The 25,152-nt window shown below is 43.8% G+C and overlaps 1 protein-coding gene across 1 annotated transcript in view; it reads left to right on the forward strand.

Moving 5' to 3' along the window:
* The window catches only part of SUPV3L1 (Suv3 like RNA helicase), a 41,230-nt gene that overhangs the window by 5,804 nt on the left and 10,274 nt on the right, over positions 1-25,152 (forward strand). The window contains exons 4-10 of the mRNA XM_068258715.1: positions 1,154-1,268; positions 8,598-8,766; positions 13,296-13,407; positions 17,392-17,469; positions 17,561-17,652; positions 21,684-21,864; positions 22,054-22,147. Of these exons, the coding sequence (XP_068114816.1) occupies positions 1,154-1,268; positions 8,598-8,766; positions 13,296-13,407; positions 17,392-17,469; positions 17,561-17,652; positions 21,684-21,864; positions 22,054-22,147 (841 nt within the window). The remainder of the gene's footprint in view (positions 1-1,153; positions 1,269-8,597; positions 8,767-13,295; positions 13,408-17,391; positions 17,470-17,560; positions 17,653-21,683; positions 21,865-22,053; positions 22,148-25,152) is intronic.

The following is a 25,152-nucleotide window of genomic DNA, read 5'->3' on the forward strand; positions in this document are numbered from 1 at the left end:
ATTTTTTTTTTTGTGTTTTTTTTTTTTTTTTTTTTAGCCTGTTCGATAGTTCATAGCGTTGCAGCACATCATCAAACAGTTCAGTGCTGCAGTTTGATAGATTGTCATTAGATTTCATGGTATAATTTTAAAGGAAACTTTTTAGGAGGGGTCGGGAGAAAATTAGCTTAACTTACCCGGGGCTTCTAATGGTCCCCCGCAGACATCCTGTGCAGCCACTCACAGTTGCTCCGGGCCCCGCCTCCGGTTCACTTCTGGAATTTCAGACTTTGATGTCTGGGCGCCCGCAGTACGCTGTTCCCCCTACTTCCTACAGTATTCCTTTAAGTGCAGTGTATAAGGGGAATTCGATCCCTCTCTGATAAGAATCAGATCAGAGAGGGATTGATCTGTTGTTCTCATACTATACTGAAATTTTGCGAATGGCGCAACTGAGCCAGATTACTGGGATTGAATGCAGCCGAATGGAGGCACTCGGGAGGAAAGCGTGGGACACATCAGTGCTCATGGGGCTGGAGGAAGCCCCGGGTAAATATATATATATTTTTTTTGCCATCTCAGGTACACTTTAAACTCTACTGACCAGAAAGATCAGCAGGACAGCCAGGCAACTGGTACTGCTGAAAATGAAATACATATGGAAGCCTTGCTTTAGGTTCCCTTTAAAACAGGGATGTCAAACTGGTCCTATGAGGTCCGAGGTCCTCACACATTTTTGACACAGCTGAAAATACTTGATGGGTCTGAATCAGGAAAGGTGTGGTCCATCAGGTAGAACACATTCCTCTTTCTCAGTCCATCCTAAACACTGGCATGGATCTGGCCCTCCAGGCCTGGAGTTCAACACCTGTGCTTTAAAAGGAAATAAATATGGCAGCTTCCATAGGTCTCACACCTCAGGTTCTTTTTCATTTAATGTCTCATAAGGACTAAGCTCAGTCCTAGGTGACACTGTGGGCAACAAGCAGCATGCAGACATTTTGCTTGGGCATAGCCGAGCTGAGTGTACCGTTTCTATGGAGAAGGGAGGAGGGACAACAGCAGGGTAGAGATAGCAGATTACAGTGGATTGTGCAAGCACAAGAATAAGGAGCTTCTCGGGTACTCCTCACTTCTGCTGCTGATCGCTGGCTTTTTTCCTTTTCTTACATAGGTCACGTTGATGATATTTTTCCCTTCTTCATGAGACATACTAAGCAGATATTCCCCATGCTAGACTGTATGGATGATCTTCGCAAAATAAGTGACTTGAGGCTGCCTCCTAATTGGTAATTAAACTTTTAGTTCATATATTTGGGTCTTGATATTTGCTGGGTAATGACTTGCCACAGATTAGGGCAATTCCTTTCGGATTCGCCTGGACATTGGATGAATAACAGAACATAAATGGCAAATTCAACGGATTGGAAGTTTCACTCCTGCAACTTTGAAAGTGCCAATCCATGGAATTTGATATTTATGATGTTACTTTCTCCAATGTCCTGTGGACTGGGGAAAGGTCTCCATATTGGTTCAGTTCTATATTGGCAGTTACATTCTGTGAATGGAATTCCCCAGTAAGGGCTAGTTCACACTTGATTTAAAAACGTATCCGTAGCTACGTTTTTTGTCCCGGACGAAAAACATAGCCACAGATACCAATGTTAAAAATAGGAACAGTACACACTCAAGTTAAAAACGTATCCGCGTGCGATCCGCGGAATACGTTTTTAAACCCGGAACGCTGAGTCCGGACTTGCAGCATTTTTCACGGACCCGTATACACGTACGGGTAGTGAAAATCAATGGGGAAACGGGCCTCCCTCTTCACTGACATTTTGGGACACTGGAAACGGATCAGTTTCCAGTGTCCCATGGTGAAGGAGGGGGCCGCCATGCTGGAGGGGGTAGCAGCCAGGACGGGGGGCTGCGGGCAAAGCGGCGGCCAGGGGGGTCACATCCCCCCCCCCTTGCTCACCTGGGTGCCCCCCGTCCCCGCTCCCCCTCCAGCTCGCATATAATGTAATAATTTGTACCTAAGGAAGTTCGGCGAGCCGGGCACTTCCGCCCACACCGCTCGCCGTCACTTCCTGCGATGCCGCCCACTGAAATACAGAGGGCGACATTGCAGGAAGTGACGGCGAGCGGTGTGGGCGGAAGTGCCCGGCTCGCCGAACTTCATTAGGTACAAATTATTACATTATATGCGAGCTGGAGGGGGAGCGGGGACGGGGGGCACCCAGGTGAGCAAAGGGGGGGGGATGTGACCCCCCTGGCCGCCGCTTTGCCCGCAGCCCCCCGTCCTGGCTGCTACCCCCTCTAGCAAAAAAAAAACAAAAAACACGCAAGCGGATCCAAAACGTGTGCTGCAAAAAAGGCAGCACGGATCCGTTTGCGTTCCGGGTTTTGAAAATCGGAGCCCGGACCGCAGATGCGTCCCGCACCCGGAGCTAGTGTGGCCCTAGCCTAAGCCTAAAGCTGGCCACTAACGGTCCAATTTCTAGCGAAAAATCGTTTGAGCGATCAGAAATTCTGATCGGATTGGTTGTAAACAATCTCCATTGGTGGACACAATCGATTATGAATGAGTGAAAAAAATGTCCCCCGAATGAATTTTCGTCGAACAAAAATTTGGATTTTCTTGGTGGTCGTGATAGATAGGAAGCAAAGATTGGTTAGTTGATGGTGTAGTGAACGATTTTTCATCCGATCAGAATTTCTGATCGCTCGAACGATTTTTCGCTAGAAATTGGACAGTTAGTGGCCAGCTTAAGGTTCTTGTTTGGGAAGGCGGGGCATATTTAGAGATGATTTAACTGTTATAGTTACATCCTATTAAAAGGCTTATGTGTATGTTTTTTTATCTTTTTTGTACAGGCTTTGATGTACTTTTTGGATATTTCCCTGTTGATAGTTGTTTGCCACTAACCCCATAAGGGCCTAACCTCTGTTGTCTTTATTGTCTCCTATCCTTAAAGCGGATCTGAGATGAAAAACTAGCTATAACAAGTATATATTTTATCTAAAGTTTAGATGGTTTACACAGCATATCTAGCTGCAAACAGCTTCAAAAATTTATGATTATTTATTCCTGTGATACAATGAGGGCAGCCATGTTCTGTTTGTCACAGGCTGAGGGCTGGAGATGCTATCAGCTTTCCTGTGTGTAAATTCAGTCCCCTCTCTCCTCCCCTCTGCCTCTGAAATGTATGGCTAATAACCTCCTCCTGCCCAGACTGAGCTCCCATAAGCCCTTGCTACAGTGCCAAGGCACCGTGAAGAGCTGTGGGCGAGGCTTGTTTAGTTTATAGGGAACTAGAGTATTAAAACAAAACAAAAGTATTTGGCTTGAGAAATACCCTATAAACTATATGAAAGGAACACAATTATGCAATATGTAAAAGTTTATCTCGGATCCACTTTAAAGTGGACCTGAACTTTTGCTCAGAACAGAAGGAAAACGGAGAGAAATGCGCCGTGTATGTATTTAGAGAGTTTAGCCTGTCTAATTCCCCCTCATCTGTGACTAAGCACAAATGTAATTCGATCTCTCAGCTTTGTCAGCTGGCTGTCTTGGCGGAGCAGCTAATTTGTAAACACAGGATGTTAACCTTATGTCTGCTTCCATGAAAGCAGGAAGTAGTAGACACACTGCAGATTTATTGCAGGATTTGTATCAGCTGTGAAATGTTTTTTCTTTAAAGGTTGCTGTGCTGTTGCTTATCTTTTAGAGCAGGGAGGGAGTTCTGAGATCAGGTCCGCTTTAACCCTTCTTATTGTCACCTGACCATTATCATTGCCAAACTGTAACCCTCAATTTTGCTTTAAAGGGCAACTGAAGTGACAAGAATATGGAGGCTGCCATGTTTATTTCCTTTTACACAATACCAGTTGCCTGGCAACCCTGCTGGTCTATTTGGCTGCAGAAGTGTCTGAATAACACTAGAAACAAGCATGCAGCTAATCTGTGAGATCTGACAATGTCAGAAACACCTGATCTGCTGCATGCTTGTTCAGGGCCTATGGCTAGAAGTGTTAGAGGCAGAGAATCAGCAGGACTGCCAGGCAACTGTTATTGCTTAAAAGGAAATAAACATAGCAGCCTCCATATACCTTTCTCTTCAGTTGTCCTTTAAATTATGACATTTGAATTCTTCCTGATAACGTTAACTTTCCTCTACCCTATTCCCTAACTTTTCCTCTGGTCACCGAAACTTTCTTGGACCACCAGTCGCCTCGGTGGAGAACTATTATATGTATGTGTGCAGCTTAAAGCGGATCCGAGATGAAAAACTAACTATAACAAGTAACTTGTCTATATATCTTATGTAAAGTTTAGATGGTTTACACAGCAAATCTAGCTGCAAACAGCTTTAATGGAATATGATTATTTATTCCTGTGATACAATGACAGCGGCCATGTTGTTTGTAAACATTACACAGAGGCAGGCTTATCTGTATCTTGACCAATCAGCCTAATCCCCTCTCCTCCTCCCTCCTCCCCTCTGCCTCTGAAATCAATGGCTCGTAACACCTCCCCCTCCTCCTGCCCAGACTGAGCTCCCATGAGCCCTTGTTACTGCCTTGGCTCTCTGAAAACCTGTGGGCGTGGCTTGTTTAGTTTATAGGGAATTAGAGTAATAAAACAAAAACAAAAAAGTATTTGGCTTGAGGAATGCTCTATAAACAATAGGAAAGGAACACAATTATGCAATGTGTAAAAGTTCACCTTGGATCCACTTTAAAGGGAGCCCGAGGTGAGAGGGATGTAGAGACTTCCATATTTATTTCCATGTAAACAATGCAAGTTGCCCGACATCCCTGCTGATCTTCTGTCATAAGTAAAAACCCTGGAATTGGCATCGGGCTAATCTAGTAAAAACTGAGATTACCTGATCTGCTGCATGCTTGTTCATGTTCTGTGCCTAAAATTATTAGAGACTCTGGGATCTTGAGGACTGTCAGGCAACTGGTATTGTTTAAAAGGAAATAAATATGGCAGCCTCCATTTCCCTCTCACCTTGGGTTCTCTTTAACCCCTTGCCGACCGCCCACTGCACATTGGCGACGGGTCCTGGTACACTGTGTTGCCGGGGATTGCGCGCTGGGATGCGCGCATCCTCCGGCAATAGGCTACGCCCACCCGCGTCGTCAACCCGCCGGCGCTTCCGATTGTTAACCCGACGATCGCCGCATAGGAAGTGTATAATACGCTTTGTAATGTTTACAAAGTGTATTATACAGGCAGCCTCCTGCCCTTGTGGTCCCAGTGTCCGAGGGACCACCAGGGCAGGCTGCAGCCACCCTAGTCTGCACCCAAACACACTGATCTGCCTCCTCCCTGCCCCCTGATTGCCCAGACCACTGTCTGCACCCAATCACCCCCCTAATCACCCATCAATTACTCCCTATCACTATCTGTCAACGCTATTTTTTTTTTTTTTTTTTTAGTCCCTAAACTGCCCCCTGGGGACTCCTGATCACCCCCCCCCCCCCCCCCTGTGTACTGTATGCATCTATCCCCCCTGATCACCTGTCAATCACCCCCTGTCACTGCCACCCATCAATCAGCCCCTAACCTGCCTCTTGCGGGCAATCTGATCACCCACCCACACCATTAGATCGCCTGCAGACCCGACGTCAGATCACCTCCCAAGTGCACTGTTTACATCTGTTCTCTCCTCTAAACACCCACTAATTACCCATCAATCACCACCTGTCACTGATACCCATCAGATTAGGCCCCTATCTGCCTTTAGGGCACATAATCACCCGCCCACACCCTCAGAACGCCCTCAGACCCAAGCCCTGATCACCTCGCCAGTGCATTGCTTGCATCTATTCCCCCCACTAATCACACCTTGAGACACCCATCAATCACCTCCTGTCACCACCTGTCACCCCCTAGCACACCTACCCATCAAATCAGGCCCTAATTTGCCCCGTGTAGGCTCCTGATCACTCGGCCAAACCCTCAGATCCCCCTCAGACCCCCCTCCTGATCCCCTCCCCAGTGCATTAATTGCATCTATTTTCCCCTCCAACCACCCCCCGAGACACCCATCAATCACCTCCTGTCACCCCCCTAGCACTCCTATCCATCAGATCAGGCCCAATACAACCTGTCATGTAAGAGGCCACCCTGCTTATGACCGGTTCCACAAAATTCGTCCCCTCATAGACCACCTGCCATCAAAATTTGCAGATGCTTATACCCCTGAACAGTCATTTTGAGACATTTGGTTTCCAGACTACTCACGGTTTTCGGCCCGTAAAATGCCAGGGCAGTATAGGAACCCCACAAAGTGACCCCATTTTACAAAAAAGACACCCCAAGGTATTCTGTTAGGTGTATGAAGAGTTCATAGAAGATTTTTTTTTTTTTTTGTCAAATGTTAGCGGAAATTGATTTTTGTTTTTTCACAAAGTTTCATTTTTCACTAACTTGTGACAAAAAATAAAATCTTCTATGAACTCACCATACACCTAACGGAATACCTTGGGGTGTCTTCTTTCTAAAATGGGGTCACTTGTGGCGTTCCTATACTGCCCTGGCATTTTAGGGTCCCTAAACCTTGAGGAGTAGTCTACAAACCAAATGCCTCAAAATGACCTTTGAAATCCTAAAGGTACTCATAGGACGTTGGGCCCCTTAGCTCACCTAGGCTGCAAAAAAGTGTCACACGTGGTATTGCCGTACTCAGGAGAAGTAGTATAATGTGTTTTGGGGTGTATATTTACACATACCCATGCTGGGATGGAGAAATCTCTCTGTAAATGACAATTTTTTTTTTATTTTTTTTTTACACACAATTGTCCATTTACAGAGATTGCTCCCACTCAGCATGGGTATGTGTAAAAATACACCACAAAACACATTATACTACTTCTCCTGAGTACGGCGATACCACATGTGTGGCACTTTTTTGCACCCTAACTGCGCTAAGGGGCCCAAAGTCCAATGAGTACCTTTAGGATTTCATTATTTCATCCTTTAGGATTTTTTATTAAAAACATGTTTGTCCACATTTTTCGTGCTTCATGTATACAGAAATTTTACTTTATACATGACAAAATTCATGTCTTTTTTGATGAATATAATAAGTAAAGATCGCAGCAGCAATCAAATAGCACCAAAAGAAAGCTTTATTAGTGACAAGAAAAGGAGCCAAAATTCATTTAGGTGGTAGGTTGTATGAGCGAGCAATAAACCGTGAAAGCTGCAGTGGTCTGAATGGGAAAAAAGGGTCTGGTCCTTAAGGAGGGTAAAGCCTACGGTCCTCAAGTGGTTAAATCGATACACATATGGACAGAGGTAAATACTGGTTGCTAGGCTACTGGAAACAGGCGTTATTTCCCACAATGCTCCAAGGCTCCCACAGTGTGATGTCAGTACCTAGGTCCTGACATCACACTGTAGGAGGGGATTCACCACAATATTAGCCATACAGAGCCTTTGATGATCCGTTTGTGAAAAGGAAAAGATTTCTCATGGGAAAGGGGGCATCAGCTATTGATTGGGATGAAGTTCAATTCTTGGTTACAGTTTCTCTTTAAAGAGAATCTGTATTGTTAAAATCGCACAAAAGTAAACATACCAGTGCGTTAGGGGACATCTCCTATTACCCTCTGTCACAATTTCGCCGCTCCTCGCCGCATTAAAAGTGGTTAAAAACAGTTTTAAAAAGTTTGTTTATAAACAAACAAAATGGCCACCAAAACAGGAAGTAGGTTGATGTACAGTATGTCCACACATAGAAAATACATCCATACACAAGCAGGCTGTATACACCCTTCCTTTTTAATCTCAAGAGATCATTTGTGTGTTTCTTTCCCCCTGTTCTCATGCACTGAAGTTTCAGGCTGCTCTTTTCTTCCTGCAAACAGCTTTGCCCTTGTCTGTAATTCTTCAGTATGTGAAAGCCCAGCCAGCTCAGAGAACGATTTATCCAGCTTGTAAAAGATAAGAGAGAAGAGAGAAGCTGCCCTAATCTAAACAATACACAGGCAGTGTGCAGAGAGGGGCCTGGAGGGGGGAGATGCATCACAGAACCACAACACTGGCCGACAAGTCTGACAGGGGAAAGATACATTGATTTATTACAGAGACTGTGATAGCAGAAAGTGCTGCAGTAAGCCACAACACATTAGAATAGCTTTTGGAACTTGTAGGATGATAAAAAACAGGATGCAATTTTTGTTACGGAGTCTCTTTAAGATACCTGAAAATATCAGGCACAATTTGAGAACAAGAAAATGAACGACCCCTTTACAATTCAGCTAGTCATCGAGCTTATATATCCCGCCCAAGTTTTATAAATAACAATAATTACAAACCAGCCTGCTTGTAATGAGATTGTTAAATACTTTATTGTGTGCATAATAGTCACCTACATACATTTCTCTATGGTGGTTGGAGGTGTGTTCTTTCCTTTAGCCTCCCACTGAACTCCCTAGATGGTGTAAACTGTCATCAGGTGGGTTACTCTAGGAGGTTCCACCTGTAATATTTGTCATGTGTAGACTGACCGACCCATTCATTTTATACATATTTGTTGAGTTCAAATTCCCAGTTCTCCTTGTGATGAAAATCTCTAATAGAGCCATTACTGTTTCAGGTATCCTGAAGCCAGAGCCATTCAGCGAAAGATCGTTTTTCACTCCGGTCCCACAAACAGTGGGAAAACGTACCACGCAATCCAGAGATACCTTGGTGCCAAGTCTGGAGTGTACTGCGGACCGCTAAAACTGCTTGCCCATGAGATCTTTAGGAAGAGCAACGATGCAGTAAGACTTTTACATGGCATTTTCATTTTATTCTACTCAATTTCATTAGCTTGGCTCTGCCAATCACTAGATTAAAGGGAATCTGAAACGAGAAGAATATGGAGGCTGCCATTATCTATTTTCTTAAGGAATACCAGTTACCTGGCAGCCCTGCTGGTCTATTTGGCTGCAGTAGTGTTACACAGTAGACTCGCACACCTGAACCAAGCATGCAGCAAATCTTGTCAGATTTGACAACAATGTCAAACGCCTTATCTGCTGCATGCTTGTTCAGGGTCTATGGCTAACGGTATTAGAGGAACAGCAGGACAGCCAGGCAACTGGTATTGCTTAAAAGGAAATAAATATGGCAGCCTCCATATCCCTCACACTTCAATTGTCCTTTAACACAATCTAGTCATATTTATTTACAAGCAAAGCTCACCATTTCCTCTTTGCTCTAAAAGATTAGCCACAGCATGATAACCTTTACGGACAAAACAATTTCTTCATTACAGTTTATGGAAATCCTAAAAAAAAACAAAACCTGAAGTTTAGAACTTGGTTTCACTTTGCAGGGACTACTGTCGGGGTTAAGCCTCAGTGCTTGCTGTATGGAGAGCTGCAGCGGTACTCCTGCAGTCTATTCACAGCTGCTGATAAAAATGACATGCCTGCTTTGATTATGGGTAAACAAACACAAAAATACAAAGCAGTGGATTTCTTTAGCAACTATATGTCAAATTTCCATTTGTACATGAAATCAATTTAATTTGATATGTAATTAAATTTAAGGGTTGGTGACTACAAATTAAGTTACACAGTAGTACTATACTCTACATATGCCCTCCCTGCAGAGTTGCTGTGAATCCACTGAGAATGTTGGGCACATTGATCGCAGAGGTGTTGACTACCACCTGTAAACCTGGTTCAGATTGTGCAGGAAGAATGTGTAATAGAGGAAGAATCTCCTTATTCCCCTGCAGAGTACCTGCACATCATTCTTACATGTACCTACAGTTACATTGCTTAGATGTTCTTTGTTCCGGTCTGTACCTTTTACAAGTAGTCTTACCAAGGACTAGTTTTGATTACCATTTAGCAGCAACTCTACAGCCATATCCTAAGTTTAGTTAAAGAAAATCTGTAAGGTTAAAAAAAAATGATCCTTACCTCGGGTTCCTAATGAGGCTTCCCCCATCCTCCTCAGCCAGCGCAATCAAGCAGTGGGAACCCTGCACAGTCCACACTAATAATAATCCAGTGACTCGCCTCATGCAGGTGCACTGGCAGCTTACCGCTCGGGCCTCGGCCGAAATGCCCGATCAGGTTTGCTCTCCTGCACAAGCAGCTAGCACCTGTGCAGTAGGGCAGATCCAATCTGGCTCGGGCCGAGCAGTAAGCCACTAGTGCGCCTGCGGGGCGCGCCACTGGATTATTATTGTTGTGGAGCTTGATGACTACTGTGCTTGTGTGAGAGGGAGCATGAGACAGTTCCAACTGTCCTGTGTCCAGATCACTCCTCCCAGCTGCGCACGCTAGGCTTCAGATCTCAAATTAAAAAAAAAAACAAATTGCACCAAAACAGCAGAATGAGAACAACATCAGAAATCCCATCATGCTTTGCACAGCATCAGGGGAAAAATGCCCGGGCAGTTTTCTTCTGTGCAGCTGAAAATGAGACTTTGGTAAGAAAAACAAAGTTCTGATGCTGTGATACTGTTAAAGAAACACCAGGCCTTTTCAGTGCTGCTGAGTAGAGTCTGGAGGTTCACTTTAAATGCTAATGCTCCCAACGCATTGGCCTCAATTCATAAAGCATTACAACATACAGTAATGCAGAAAACAGCGGACTTTACCGAGCACTTAGGCAAATGTCAATCAATAAAGGCTGTCACCACATGGAAAGCTGAAATTGCAGAGCAGTGAGGTAAATTACAGACTTGTGCGGTAAATACCTCAACACATGTTAGTAAATGTCAATTCATGAAGAGTTCAACATGCGGCAAACTCCAGAAATTTTATTGGCACCTCTGGTGTGGCAAAATCAGAGAGGAGACTGGGGGAAGCCAGGCGTGACTCACTCAAGCAGAAAGGGATAATCTGACTGAGAGGAGCAGAAGCCAATAGAAACAGCCCGTCTCCTGCAAGTCCCGATGATTGGATGCTGATGGGTTGCGCAGGTTTCTCGGGAGGTTCCAGCTTTTCTAACCCCTAGACTGCGAGCAGAAAGATCGGAACAAAAGAGGCTTCTCCTTCGGCCATTTAACCCCTTAGGTTCCTTTTTGAAGATACGGAGGAGCTAGTGGGGAAATCACCTAAGCATGGCATGTGTAATGTCTCTTGGAAGTTATTTGAAGCTGAAGCAATTAAATAAAATGTTAAGAAAAACTAATAGACAGATTGATAGTAAACAGAGGCAATATAACAAACGTACATCTAAAGGGACGTCTGGGGTGCCTCTTGCTATTGTAATGCCCTCACTGCACGGAACAGCTTGTATCAACAGAGACACTCTTCTGCTGTTACTAAACAGGTTTATGTCAATTGGCTTCAGTAAATTGCCAAACTTCTACAGTCTACCGCACCTGTGAACATTTTTATGAATTAGCACACAAAAGCCTAAAATACCGAATGTAGTATTTTAATGTCCAGATTTTTTTCAGCTGGGTTGTGGTGCATTGATCTTGTGAAAATGGCCCTGGCCTTTTCTATATCATATAGAAAAGGCAGAGGCCTTTTTTTTTTTTTTTTTGTATTTTTTTGTATTTTATTTTTTTTGTTTTTATTTAGGTTGACAATGACAAGCCGGAATGGTCGACAGAATAGTGTCAGCTTCCTGCCCATGGAATTTGTTTTGTTCCCAGAAGCAGATCCCATCTTAATATAGCTCTAAAATTCCTAAGCTTTGGCATTGATGAAGTGACTTTTAGGTTACACACTTTCAATCAACAACATTATTAAATGTAAATTTGAGGTGCCAGAGTCGGTGGAATCATAAACTGAGGAGTTTGCGTTGGAGTCGGATGATTTTTCTACCAACTCTACAGCCCTGGTTTTGAAGCTTTTCTTCTTTCTAATGTCTGGAGTTGTACTTCATTAATTACTCTCTCTATTGCCTATAAATGGATTTTGGGAGTGACGCTGAGTGGGGGTACAATTGTATCTATAATGCGAAGCATAAATAAAATCCCGAAGCCTTATTTTGTATCTAAAAAGTTCTCTAAAAGTTGCCTTTTCAGGTAAATTAGAATTTTATGCTGGGCATACACGGCAGTTTGGGCAGGCTTATCAATCGATCCTGATGGCTCGATTGATAATATCCGACAGGTCCGATGACCTGCCGGACAGATTCCCCGCCGGCGGGGAATCGAGCGGCTGATAAGGAGCGCCGGCGGGGACAAGCGGAAATCGATCCATGCGCGGAGGAGCGGGGACACGGCGGGGGTCGATCCAGCAGCTAATCGGCCGCCGGATCGATCCGTGTATGCCTAGCATTATGCTGGGCATACACTGCAGTTTGGGCAGGCTTATCAATCAATCCTGATGGCTCGATTGATAATATCCGACAGGTCCGATGACCTGCCAGATAGATTCCCTGCTCGACCCTGGCGGGGACGAGCGGGAATCGATCCACGCGGACGCGGCGGGGGTCGATCCGGCGGCTAATCGGCCGCCGGATCGACCCGTGTATGCCCAGCATTAGAGTTTTCCAGCTCAATCCTGAGCTATCAAACTTTAACTGCACTTGGATGTTTTTTCTAGCCACACAGTTTAAAAGCTCTAATTAGTTATTCATTAGTTTCCAGGTTAACCGATAGATAGTAAGTGTGGGTGAGTGGTGAACACATGGTGGAAGGGAGTTCCAGAGGAGTGGGAAGATTTGAGATAAATCTTTGATGGAAGAATGAGAAGATGTGACTAGAGAGGAGCAGAGGAACAGTTTGCTTAAAGGGGAACTTCAGCCTAAACAAACATACTGTTATTAAGTTACATTAGTTATGTTAATTAGAATAGATAGGTAATATAATCTTTTACCCACCCTGTTTTAAAAGAACAGGCAAATGTTTGTGATGCATGGGGGCTGCCATGTTTGTCATGGGGGCAGCCATCTTTTTGGTTGAAAGGAGGTGACAGGGAGCATGAGACACAGTTCCAACTGTCCTGTGTCCTGATAACCCCCTCCCAGCTGCACACACTAGGCTTCAAATGTCAAACTCAAAATGTAAAAAAATAAAATAAAAAAAAAAAAAAAAAAAATTGCACAAAAACAGCAGAACGAGAACGTCAGAAATCCCATCATGCTTTGCACAGCATAAGGGGAAAACTGCCCGGGCAGTTTTCTTCTGTGCAACTAAAAATGAGGCTTGTATAAGAGAAACAAAGTTCTGATGCTGTGAAACTGTTAGACACCAAGCCTTTTCAGTGCTGCTGAGTCGATTTTTAGTCTGGAGGTTCACTTTAACGTCTTTATAGCCTGCTGTTGGTCCTTTTCACACAGCGTGGAGCAATCATGAATTTTCCTAACTTTTTGTTTTGTTTTTCTTTAGGGTGTTCCGTGTGATTTAATCACAGGAGAGGAGTTGGTTCATGTGGATCCAGAGGGAAATCCAGCAGCACATGCAGCATGCACCATAGAGATGTGCAGTGTCAATACACCTTGTACGTAATCTGCTCATGGCCATACATTGTGTAGTGGTTGTAAAGGTTTTTGAGTAACATATAGATCAGTTTGGCTACAATGAAACTTGTGGGTAGTTACTTAGCTGTTCCAAGCTTCAGACAACGTTGCTAGTGTACATAGAGCATTTCCTACATGCTGGAAAATCTACCAGCTGGACACCAGGGACCTGATTAAATTCCAGTGGGTAAAAATTTGTTTTACTGTCAGATTCAATTGTATAAAATCCTCATTAATCTGCACCAGCCAAATTGATTAGTGAATGGACAATCGCATATATAACTGTGTGTTCACTATTAACAAAGTGCTAATCCTAGTGCATAACTGTTTTTCAACGTCAATGTACAAGCACACCACCCATTGCTGGAGTGATCCACACATGTGCTTTTTGCGTATCCCCCCATAAGTCTGAGCTCACCAGATGACGACCACTTCAAAGCCAGGTCGGTCTAGAGCATTGCGTTTCAAATCACATCTGAACTTCACTAGTAGTAATATCCAGGCCTGCTAAATTGCTAAAATAAGTAACTGAATCAAATGAAGAGATCATCTGCACGATAAATAAAAAATTCAAATTAGTTGTTTCTTGCTAGCTAATATTCACCTGCTATTATTGTGTAATTTAATCATGCAAAGTGCTGTTGGAATGAATTGGACAGTCGGCAGCTCTTAAAGCGGACCCAAACCAAACATTTTTTGAATTCAAAATATTTAGTTGCATCACTCTGACACATACAAAGATAAATAAACAGTCCTTCAAGCCTATGAGCATTTCAGTGCATGCTTTTCACCCTTTACTTTTCATAACTAGGGTTATACAGGTGGCAACCATTCTGAGCTTAGTAGGAGGTTTTAGATCATGGGTGTGTTTGTCATCAGCTACCCTCCCTCACAGGGGCATAGTCTATGTGAAATCTCACACAAGCTGAGATCACCTCCCCTGTGACATCATCTGTAGCAGCCTGTGTTTCGTTTTTGTTTTTTTATCTCCACCACCAGTTTGCCGGATTCTGTCCCAGCAATATGAAGGGAAGGGAGGGGTTCCTCCAATAAATGTAAAATATTTTATATTTGTCATCATGCAGCTGAAAAAAGGCAGCTGTTTATTATTATAAGTTAGAAAATAGATTTTATTTCTGAAATCTTGTATTTTTAATTTGGGACCACTTTAACACTGGTGATTGATGTAGCTGAATCGGGCGTTTGTTTTTTGTTTATTAATGTAGTAAATTGATGCAGTAATAAATGGCTGTGGATCCCAGCAGTGGAAGAGAGAATGAAAGTGGTTTACTGGCCATCCAATTTTTTGGAGGAAATCGTACACATCTACTTTGGCCTTGATTCGCAAAGCCTTACTGCATTTGGTAATGCAGAAAACAGCTGACTTTACTGAGCATTTAGGATGTCAATTCAACAAGGCTGTTACCACATGGAAAGCTAAAATTACTGACCAGTGAGGTAAATTATCGACTTGTGCTGTAAATACCTCAACAAATGTCAGTAAATGTCAATTCATAAAGACTATAAAATGCGGTAAAGCCTAGAAACATTACTGGCAGCTCTGTTGTGGCGTAAACAGTGCAGAGACTGTGCAGAGCCGTGACTCACAGGAGCAGAGAGCCAATATAAACAGCCTCTGATAGGATATTGATAGGTTGTAAAGGCTTCTTGGGAGGAACAAGCTTTTTTACCCACCAGGCAGAGAGAATGGAACAAAAGAGGTTTCCCTTGCGGCCATTCGACTGTATAACCCTTTAGGTTCCTGTTTTAAGATGCGGAGGAGCTAGTGGGGAAAAGATGTTTTTGGAGTTTATGTAAGCTGTTGCAATTAAATAAAAGTTTACAGACTAATGGCACAGATTCGGAGCAAACAGAGGCAGTATAACAAACGTACATTCTAAAGGGATGTCAGGATGCCTCTTACTATTGTAACATGAGCTGCACAGAACAGCATGTAACAACACAGAGACAACTCCTCCGGTGTTACCGCACAGGTTTTTGTCAGTGGGCTTCGGTAAATTACTGAACTTCTACCGCACCTGTGAAAATTTTTATGAATTGGCAGACAAAAGTATAAATTACGGAATGCTGTATTTGAACAACCTGATTTTCAGGGCTGTAGAGTCGAAGAGTTGGAGTTGGAGCAATTTTGGGTACCTGGAGTCTGAGTCGGTGGTTTCATAAACTGAGGAGTCCGTTGTATGTTTTTTGAACAAAATCCGAAGCCCTGGTAACTATTAGACTAAGGAGTCGGAGCCATTTTGGGTACTTGGAATTGGAGTCGGTGGTTATCATAAACTGAGGAGTCAGATGATTTTTGGACCGACTCCACAGCCCTGCTGATTTTTTTTGATTTTTTTTTTATCGCACAGGCCTTTCTTAATCAAGGTCTTTATAGGCAGACCAAATTATATAATAGTAAATTAGTGACACAGAGAATTTTTAGCTAAACTGTTCCATTGTTGTTTGTGTGGAAGCAAGTAGTAAAGCCGTCACCATCAATTTTCCAATGCTCTTTTATTCTTCAATCAAGTGTTAAAGCCATCATTGCAATGATGGCTGTAATGCTTGATTGAAGAATAAAAGAGTATTGGACAATTGATGGTGACGGCTTGACTACTTGCTTCTGGATACTGATCTGGGGTGCTGCCATATCTTGCCGTGGCACATCGAATATCGTTAGAGAGGTACCTCGCCCTTTCCTTTGAAACGTTTGTTGTTTGTGTGTAAGTTAAAGTAATGCTGGGAATACACAGCTCGATTCTGAGCCATTTAGATGGCTTGATAGATAATTTCCGACATGTTTGATCTCCCGCCCGATCGTTTTGCCGCTCGATTCCGCATTGAGGACAATGCAAAAAGATAAGAAAATCAAGCAGAAGATAAGAGAATCACCTGCGGAATCGAGGAGGGAATCGATCGAGCGAGCGAATCGAGTGGCAAAATCCAGCTGTGTATGCCTAGCATAACACTGCAGTAACATATACAGGTAGCCCTTGGTTAACGAACGAGATAGGGACTGTGGGTTCGTTCTTAACCTGAATCTGAAGTCAGAACATTGTGCCATCTCTGTCCCCTGTACCTCCTCTGTGCCTCCAGTGCCCCCCATCTGTTTCACCTCTTCCTTTTGTACCTGCTTATACAAGTTTAAAGAAAACCTGAACTGAAAATTAAAAGTCAAAATAACCATACACAGGTCATACTTACCTCCTGTGTAGTCTACTCCTCAATCTCTTTCTCCTCTCCTGCGTCCTATTTGTCCACTATGATCAATGGAATTCTCTGTCCTCCATTTTGAAAATGGCCATTACCTCATAACAGCTTCCTGGTCAGCACACAGTTAAACTGTAATATCACCCACTTGAGCCATAGGGAAACATGGACATTACTTGGCACAGCAGTTGTCCTCTCAGCTATAACTGACAGCAACTGATATATTTCAGTTCTGACAAAATGTTGTCAGAACTGGAAGGGATCACTGTAAGAAGAAAATGGTGAGCTTCTGAGAGGAACTGATGACGAGGTAACTATGCAATGTTCATTTGAAGTTACCTCATATGTTTATTTTAAATAATTTTACTCAGTACAGGTTCTCTTTAAAAGCCATTTTTTTTTCAAGGATATCCACTTTTAAATTATCATAGTTTTGGCATCGGGAACACTTCCTATAATTATGTAATGCTGTATATTGGTACGTAACCTTGCCCTCCCAGTGATGTTAAGACTAGGCTATTTAGTTATGCAGCGCCCAGGCATTTTGGCAAACCAGTTGTTTCTGCTGACTTCGGAACACACAACATTCAGCAGTGATGCTCCTTGCCGGCAGTAAAGATATTGCCATCTTGAAACCTTGACCAAATTATTTCTAAATGAATATTGGGAAATATATGCTATTTTGATCATTAACTTACATTCAGTAATGTTTCTCTTTAACCCTTTTTTGACTTGCTTTGTTTTGCAATTAGATGAGGTGGCTGTCATTGATGAAATTCAGATGATCAGAGATCCTTGTAGAGGCTGGGCCTGGACTAGAGCACTTCTTGGTGAGATGATGCCTTCAGAAAATCCACATTGTAAAGCTTTTTTTATCTATACTTTTTTTTTGCTTGATTTATGCCTTTGTATGTGTTACAGGGCTCTGTGCACAAGAAATTCATATTTGTGGTGAAGCTGCTGCTATCAAGCTTGTGACAGAGCTTATGTTCACTACAGGGGAAGAAGTAGAGGTAAATGTATTATCCTGCTATATATTGGCATTGTTCTCCGGAAAAAATATTTTCCAGCAGGGTGGCATGAAAAAGCAGCCGGGTGGGAAGTAAGGTCACGCTTTGGGAGAGGGAGGATCATGCTGGGTGCTCCTGGAAATCCTTTCTAATGTACCCCAGAGTGAATGGGGCTTTTATATCTTTCAGGCAGAGAAAGAAAAAAGAAAAAAAGGAACACAGCATAGTATTTGTGTGCTTGGCACTGTACTTACACATGTCTATCTGTTTATGTCACATGTCACCTCGGATGTCCTTTAACCACTTGAGGACCGCCCCCAGCCGATGGGCGGCGGCAAAGACTGGGCCTAAACGACCGCAATACGCCCATCGGCGGCGGGCGTGGTTATGCGGCAATCACGTCATTCGTGACGCGATCAGCCGCCGGCGACTGGCTCTGCCCCTCTCGCGCTGTAACCCGCCGGCCGTTCGGAAGCGCCGGCGGGTTACTAGCACCCGGATCGCCGCACGCAATGTGTATAATGTATACAAAGCCTATTATACAGGCTGCCTCCTGCCCTGGTGGTCCCAGTGTCCGGGGACCACCAGGGCAGGCTGCAGCCCCCCTAGTCTGCACCCAAGCACACTGATTTTCCCCCCCCCTGCCCCCTGATCGCCCACAGCACCCCTTAGACCCCCCCCCCCCCCTGCCCACCCCCCAAACCACTGTTTGCACCCAGTCACCCATCAATCACTCCCTGTCACTATCTGTCAACGCAATTTTTTTTAACCCTAAACTGCCCCCTGCTCCCTCCTGATCACCCCCCCCCCCCCCCCCCCGTGTACTGTATGCCTCTATCCCCCCTGTAATAACCCACTGATCACCTGTCAATCACCCCCTGTCACTGCCACCCATCAATCAGCCCTTAACCTGCCCCTTGCGGGCAATCTGATCACCCACCCACACCAATAGATCGCCTGCAGATCTGACATCAGATCACCTCCCAAGTGCAGTGTTTACATCTGTTCTCTCCTCTAAACACCCACTAATTTCCCATCAATCACCCCCTATCACCACCTGTCACTGTTACCCATCAGATTAGACCCTAATATGCCCCTTGCGGGCACCCAATCACCCGCCCACACGCTCAGATTGCCCTCAGACCCCCCCTTATCAATTCGCCAGTGCATTATTTACATCTGTTCTTCCCTGTAATAACCCACTGATCACCTGTCAATCACCCCCTGTCACTGCCACCCATCAATCACCCCCTGTCACTGCCACCTATCAATCAGCCCCTAACCTGCCCCTTGCGGGCAATCTTATCACCCACCCACACCAATAGATCGCCCGCAGATTCGACATCAGATCACCTCCCAAGTGCAGTGTTTACATCTGTTCTCTACCCTAAACACCCACTAATTACCCATCAATCACCACCTGTCACTGTTACCCCTCAGATTAGACCCTAATCTGCCCCTTGCGGGCCCCCAATCACCCGCCCACACGCTCAGATTGCCCTCAGACCCCCCCCCCTTATCAATTCGTCAGTGCATTATTTACATCTGTTCTTCCCTGTAATAACCCACTGATCACCTGTCAATCACCTATCAATCACCCATCAATCACCCTCTGTCACTGCCACCCATCAATCAGCCCCTAACCTGCCCCTTGCGGGCAATCTGATCACCCACCCACACCAATAGATCGCCCGCGGATCCGACGTCAGATCACCTCCCAAGTGCAGTGTTTACATCTGTTCTCTACCCTAAACACCCACTAATTACCCATCAATCACTGCCTATCACCACCTGTCACTGTTACCCATCAGATTAGACCCTAATCTGCCCCTAGGGCACCCAATCACCCGCCCACACCCTCAGAACGCCCTCAGACCCCAGCCCTGATCACCTCGCCAGTGCATTGCTTGCATCTATTTCCCCCCTCTAATCACACCTTGAGACACCCATCAATCGCCTCCTGTCACCACCTGTCACCCCCTAGCACACCTACCCATCAGATCAGGCCCTAATTTGCCCCGTGTGGGCTCCTGATCACTCGACCAAACCCTCAGATCCCCCTCAGACCCCCTTCCGATCACCTCCCCAGTGCATTGATTGCATCTATTTTCCCCTCTAACCACCCCCTGAGACACCCATCAATCACCTCCTGTCACCCCCCTAGCACTCCTATCCATCAGAATCAGGCCCAATACAACCTGTCATCTAAGAGGCCACCCTGCTTATGACCGGTTCCACAAAATTTGCCCCCTCATAGACCACCTGTCATCAAAATTTGTAGATGCTTATACCCCTGAACAGTCATTTTGCGAAATTTGGTTTCCAGACTACTCACGGTTTTGGGCCCGTAAAATTCCAGAGCAGTATAGGAACCCCACAAGTGACCCAATTTTAGAAAAAAGACACCCCAAGGTATTCTGTTAGGTGTATGACGAGTTCATAGAAGATTTTATTTTTTGTCAAAAGTTAGCGGAATTGATTTTTATAGTTTTTTTCACAAAGTGTCATTTTTCACTAACTTGTGACAAAAAATAAAATCTTCTATGAACTCACCATACACCTAACAGACTACCTTGGGGTGTCTTCTTTCTAAAATGGGTTCACTTGTTGGGTTCCTATACTGCCCTGGCATTTTAGGGGCCCTAAACCGTGAGGAGAAATCTAGAAAACAAATGCCTCAAAATGACCTGTGAATAGGACGTTGGGCCCCTTAACGCACCTAGGCTGCAAAAAAGTGTCACACATGTGGTATCGCTGTACTCAGGAGAAGTAGTATAATGTGTTTTGGGGTGTATTTTTACACATACCCATGCTGGGCGGGAGAAATATCTCTGTAAATGGACAATTGTGTGTAAAAAAAAAAAATCTAAAAATTGTCATTCAAATGAACCCATTTTGGAAAGTAGACACTTCAAGGTATTCAGAGAGGAGCATAGTGAGTCTGTGGCAGATTTCATTTTTTATTTTTTTTGTCGCAAGTTAGAAGAAATGGAATTTTTTTTTTTTTATTACAAAGTGTCATTTTCCACTAACTTGTGACAAAAAATAAAATCTTCTATGAACTCACCATGCCTCTCACTGAATACTTTGGGATGTTTTCTTTCCAAAATGGGGTCATTTGGGGGGTATTTATACTATCCTGGAATTTTAGCACCTCAAGAAACCTGACAGGTGGTCAGAAAAGTCAGAGATGCTTCCAAATGGGAAAATTCACTTTTGGCACCATAGTTTGTAAACGCTATAACTTTTACCCAATCCAATAAATATACACTGAATGTTTTTTTTTTTTTTAAATTAAAGACATGTAGCAGAATAACTTTCGCGCTCAAATGTATAGGAAATTTTACTTTATTTGAAAAATGTCAGCACAGAAAGTTAAAAAAGTCATTTTTTTTTGACAAAATTCATGTCTTTTTTGATGGAATATAATAAAAACTAAAACTCGCAGCAGCAATCAAATAGCACCAAAAGAAAGCCGTATTAGTGACAAGAAAAGGAGGTAAATTCATTTAGGTGGTAGGTTGTATGACCGAGCAATAAACCGTGAAAGCTGCAGTGGTCTGAATGGAAAAAAAGGCTCTGGTCCTTAAGGGGCGAAAAGACTGTGGTCCTCAAGTGGTTAAGGCTCCGGGTAATCTGCTCCACATGTTAAATCCATCATACTTTATGTAAAATTTTGGAAGATGGAGGCATGGGACCTTTCCAGTGTTTCGCAATCAGGCAGCACAAAGTAGGGATACAAGGTTGTTGTGGTCTTCATGACTGCCTTGTTTTTACTAACCAAGGCGGTGCCAATATCTTTAGGTAGAGGAAATCCCCGGGGTCAAGGAAATCTGTTGGTAACACTCATCCTAAGGCCTGGAGATGGCAGGGCAGCTCCACCAACGGTGTACCATATTGGCATTGACCGAATTGCAGTGAAAGCATTGTGGAGCTGGAAGGGCCTCAGTCTCGGCCCACTCTAGAGATTCCACCCACTGTATTTATGTATGTAATGAAAGAATACTTGACGCAGTGGTGTTTGATTTCTTTAGGTGCGGAATTACAATAGACTGACCCCCGTTAAGGTTCTGGACCACGCTCTTGGATCTTTGGATAACCTTCGCCCTGGGGACTGTATAGTCTGCTTCAATAAGAATGACATCTATCATGTGAGCAGACAGATTGAGGCTCTGGGGTTAGAGTGCGCTGTGATATACGGAAGCTTACCCCCAGGTGATTATAACTTTTGTGTGGTTTTGTCTGTTGGGGGTTTATTCTGGGATGCAGAAGTAGTTTTTTCTATTCTAACGGGAGTAGCTGTAGAATTTGGATCTCTCTCTCTCTCTCTCTCTCTCTCTGTATCTTGAAGCATTGGTAATTATATTGTACATTAATAATAATTTACATCTAATATTTTCAAAGGGACAAAACTTGCACAGGCAAGTAAATTCAATGATCCAGAAGATCCATGTAAAATTTTGGTGGCCACAGATGCTATTGGAATGGGCCTAAATTTGTGAGTAACCGTTTATACTGTAACCTTTAAAGAGACACTGAAGCGAAAAAAAAGATGATTAATGAATTGGTTGTGTAGTACGGATAATTACTAGAACATTCGTAGCGAAGAAATCATTCTCATATGTTTTCAGTTGTATAGTTGTTGTTTTTTTAATTACATTGCATCAGTCTTTAATATTTGCAGTTTACACACTACTCAGCATTCTAAATGATTTTACAGAGCACGCTAGTGAACTTTTGAACTGTCCTCTGGAGAAAAACAAACAATACAGTGGCAGCTTGAGATAATAAGCTTCAGAAGACAGAGCTCTCTGTGACTTTGAAAGTCATGGAGCTCAATGGCTGTTTTGCATAGATAACTGGTGTTTAACTCTTCCTGTACTGGAACCAATATTATATTGCTTTTCTCCTGTTGGACTCAAAGCGCTTGAGAGTTGCAGCCACTAAAGGTGGCCATAACTCTATTGACTAGGCGGTCGATCGGCTATCCGATTCAATAATTATTGAATTGGATGAAAAACGGTGCCTCCAAGAACATGCCCGATCTACGATGCGACCAATTTCGGCCCGAAATTGGTCGCATGTATCAGGATGAGTGGCGAACGCAACCCCCCCACCCCCGACTCTATCTACCCTAATGTCAAATGTGGTTCCCAGTGCACTATATTTTACCTGTCCGTTTCTGCCACTGGCTCCAGGCTCCGTCCGCACTCCACATACACGCGCCCCACGCAGAAATTTTTTGGGGTGGGGCAAGAGTAGAGAATGCAGGACCGGTGCTTCTGTGAGCAATTATGCTTACAGTATAGGAGGAGGTGAGCCGATGACAGCCGGGCGCTCACCAAAACTAGCTGGGTGGAGCACCCGGCTAAAAGAGCCTGGGGAGAACACTGGCCCCACGTGGTTGCCAGAGTAACGTGGGTGCGTGTGATGCACACACGCACCCATGTATATGCGGGCAACCGCGTCGGGTGCAGTATGTGGATTGCAGACAGAGCCCGGAACCAGTGACGGAAAGTTAAAGTATAGTGCATAAGCGAGGTGACGGATGCAGCGTTACAAGACTGATTCCTGATCGATTTCATAAACATGAAATCGATCGGGAATGAACATGAAATCGATCGTGAATCAGCCTGGAGTGTATGGGCAGTCAACAGATCTCTCTCTAACCAGATTAGATCAGGGAGAGGCAAATTTGCTCATCTTCGCTAGATGTATGGCTGCCTCAACACAGCGCTCAATAGGCCACACTGTGGTGTTAGTCAGACTTACCCAGGGTCTCCTTACTGAATAGGTGCTGGCTTACTGAATAGGAAGAGTCGGGATTCGAACCCTGGTGTCCTGTGCACTTAACCAGTACATTATCAAGCCATCCCTTAGGGCCCATTTTCACTTGTGCGGTGTGAATCGCCGCGGTAAGAATTTCGCATGCGGGTCTATGCGAATTTTCATGCGAATTCGCATGGATGATGTATGCGAATTTAACCATGGCAGTGCTGGTGTGTTTTTCCATTGTTTCTATGAAAATTTGCATGAAAATTCGCATACTCAAACCGCATGCGAATTTCCTATTAAATACATTGTATGCGATTTGCATAGCGGTACGCTATGCGAATTCTGATGGCTCTGCTATGCGAATTTATTCTGCACAGAAAACTGCAAAGGAATCCTGACAAGTGGAAACAGTCCCATTCACTTGTATTGCTATGCGAATTTGCATGCGAAAAACACATGCGAATTCGTGATAGTGGAAATGGGCCCTTACTATTTCAGAATTTCAGTATCCTGTGGCAGAGATAGATGAGATTCCAAGGTTCTTTTAGATCCAGGACCTGATGTTTGTAGAGAAAAGAAGTCCACATTTATTGAGCATCTAGGAGATGTTTCTCCACCATTCCACATTGCTTCCTGAGGGATTACTTCATTCAATGTGAATTAAGCAAGACATTTGGATATTGGTAAAATGACTACTAGAATATTTTATTTTGTATGTATGTAGAGGTATAAGTAACCCACCTAACATTAACCCTTCTCCTGCTACTGCGTCTAACTGCTGCTACTTTTAACACTAACTTCACTACCATAGTCTCAATTAACATTGCAGGCTATAGTGTTTCAGAGGATTCACAAAGTGCTTTAGAGCATATAGTTAGTTATACTATCCTGTAAGTCAGTGTGCCTTGCCTGTGTATGTAATGAGGAGATGTGTATATTGTACATTCCATTTAGTAGTAAGGACTAGAGGAGGAATAGCTTTTGCCAGCATTTGGAGCTAAAGGTCGAGTAACACTGAATTATACAAATGACCGGCTTTCTGTATGATTTTGCTGTCCATGAACTTCTCTCAGTGCTCTGTTTAATGGTTAACAGAGTAAATGGAAACCATAAAGGATACCCGAAGTGACATGTGACATGATGATATAGACATGGGTATGTACAGTGCTTAGCACACAAATACCTATGCTGTGTTCCGTTTTTTCTTTCTCTGCCTGAAAGAGTTAAATATCAGGTATGTAAGTGGCTGACTCAGTCCTGACTCATACAGGAAGTGACTACAGTGTGACCCTCACTGATAACATTCCCCTTTTTACCTCTTTCTTGCTCTCAGAAGCCATTTTCTGCTAGGAAAGTGTTTTATAGTTGGAATTTCTTATCAGTTAGGGTCACACTGTAGTCCCTTCCTGTCTGAGTCAGGACTGAGTCAGCCACTTACATACCTGACATTTAACTCTTTTAGGCAGAGAAAGAAAAAAAGGAACACAGCATAGTTATTTGTGTGCTAGGCACTGTACATACACATGTGTATCTCATCACGTCACATGTCAGTTCGGGTATACTATAAAGATCTAATGGAACGTTACATGCTAGACCATTTCTTTGTCTTTAGAAGTCAGCAGGTGATGTAGTCTCTTTACTTTTAAGGCTCATACACACATCCAACTTAATGCACAACCAACCGTACAAGTGGTTTACCTGACATGTACACACACACCAACCAACTAA

This window comes from Hyperolius riggenbachi, chromosome 10 (assembly GCF_040937935.1).
Source record: "Hyperolius riggenbachi isolate aHypRig1 chromosome 10, aHypRig1.pri, whole genome shotgun sequence".
NCBI lineage: Eukaryota > Metazoa > Chordata > Amphibia > Anura > Hyperoliidae > Hyperolius > Hyperolius riggenbachi.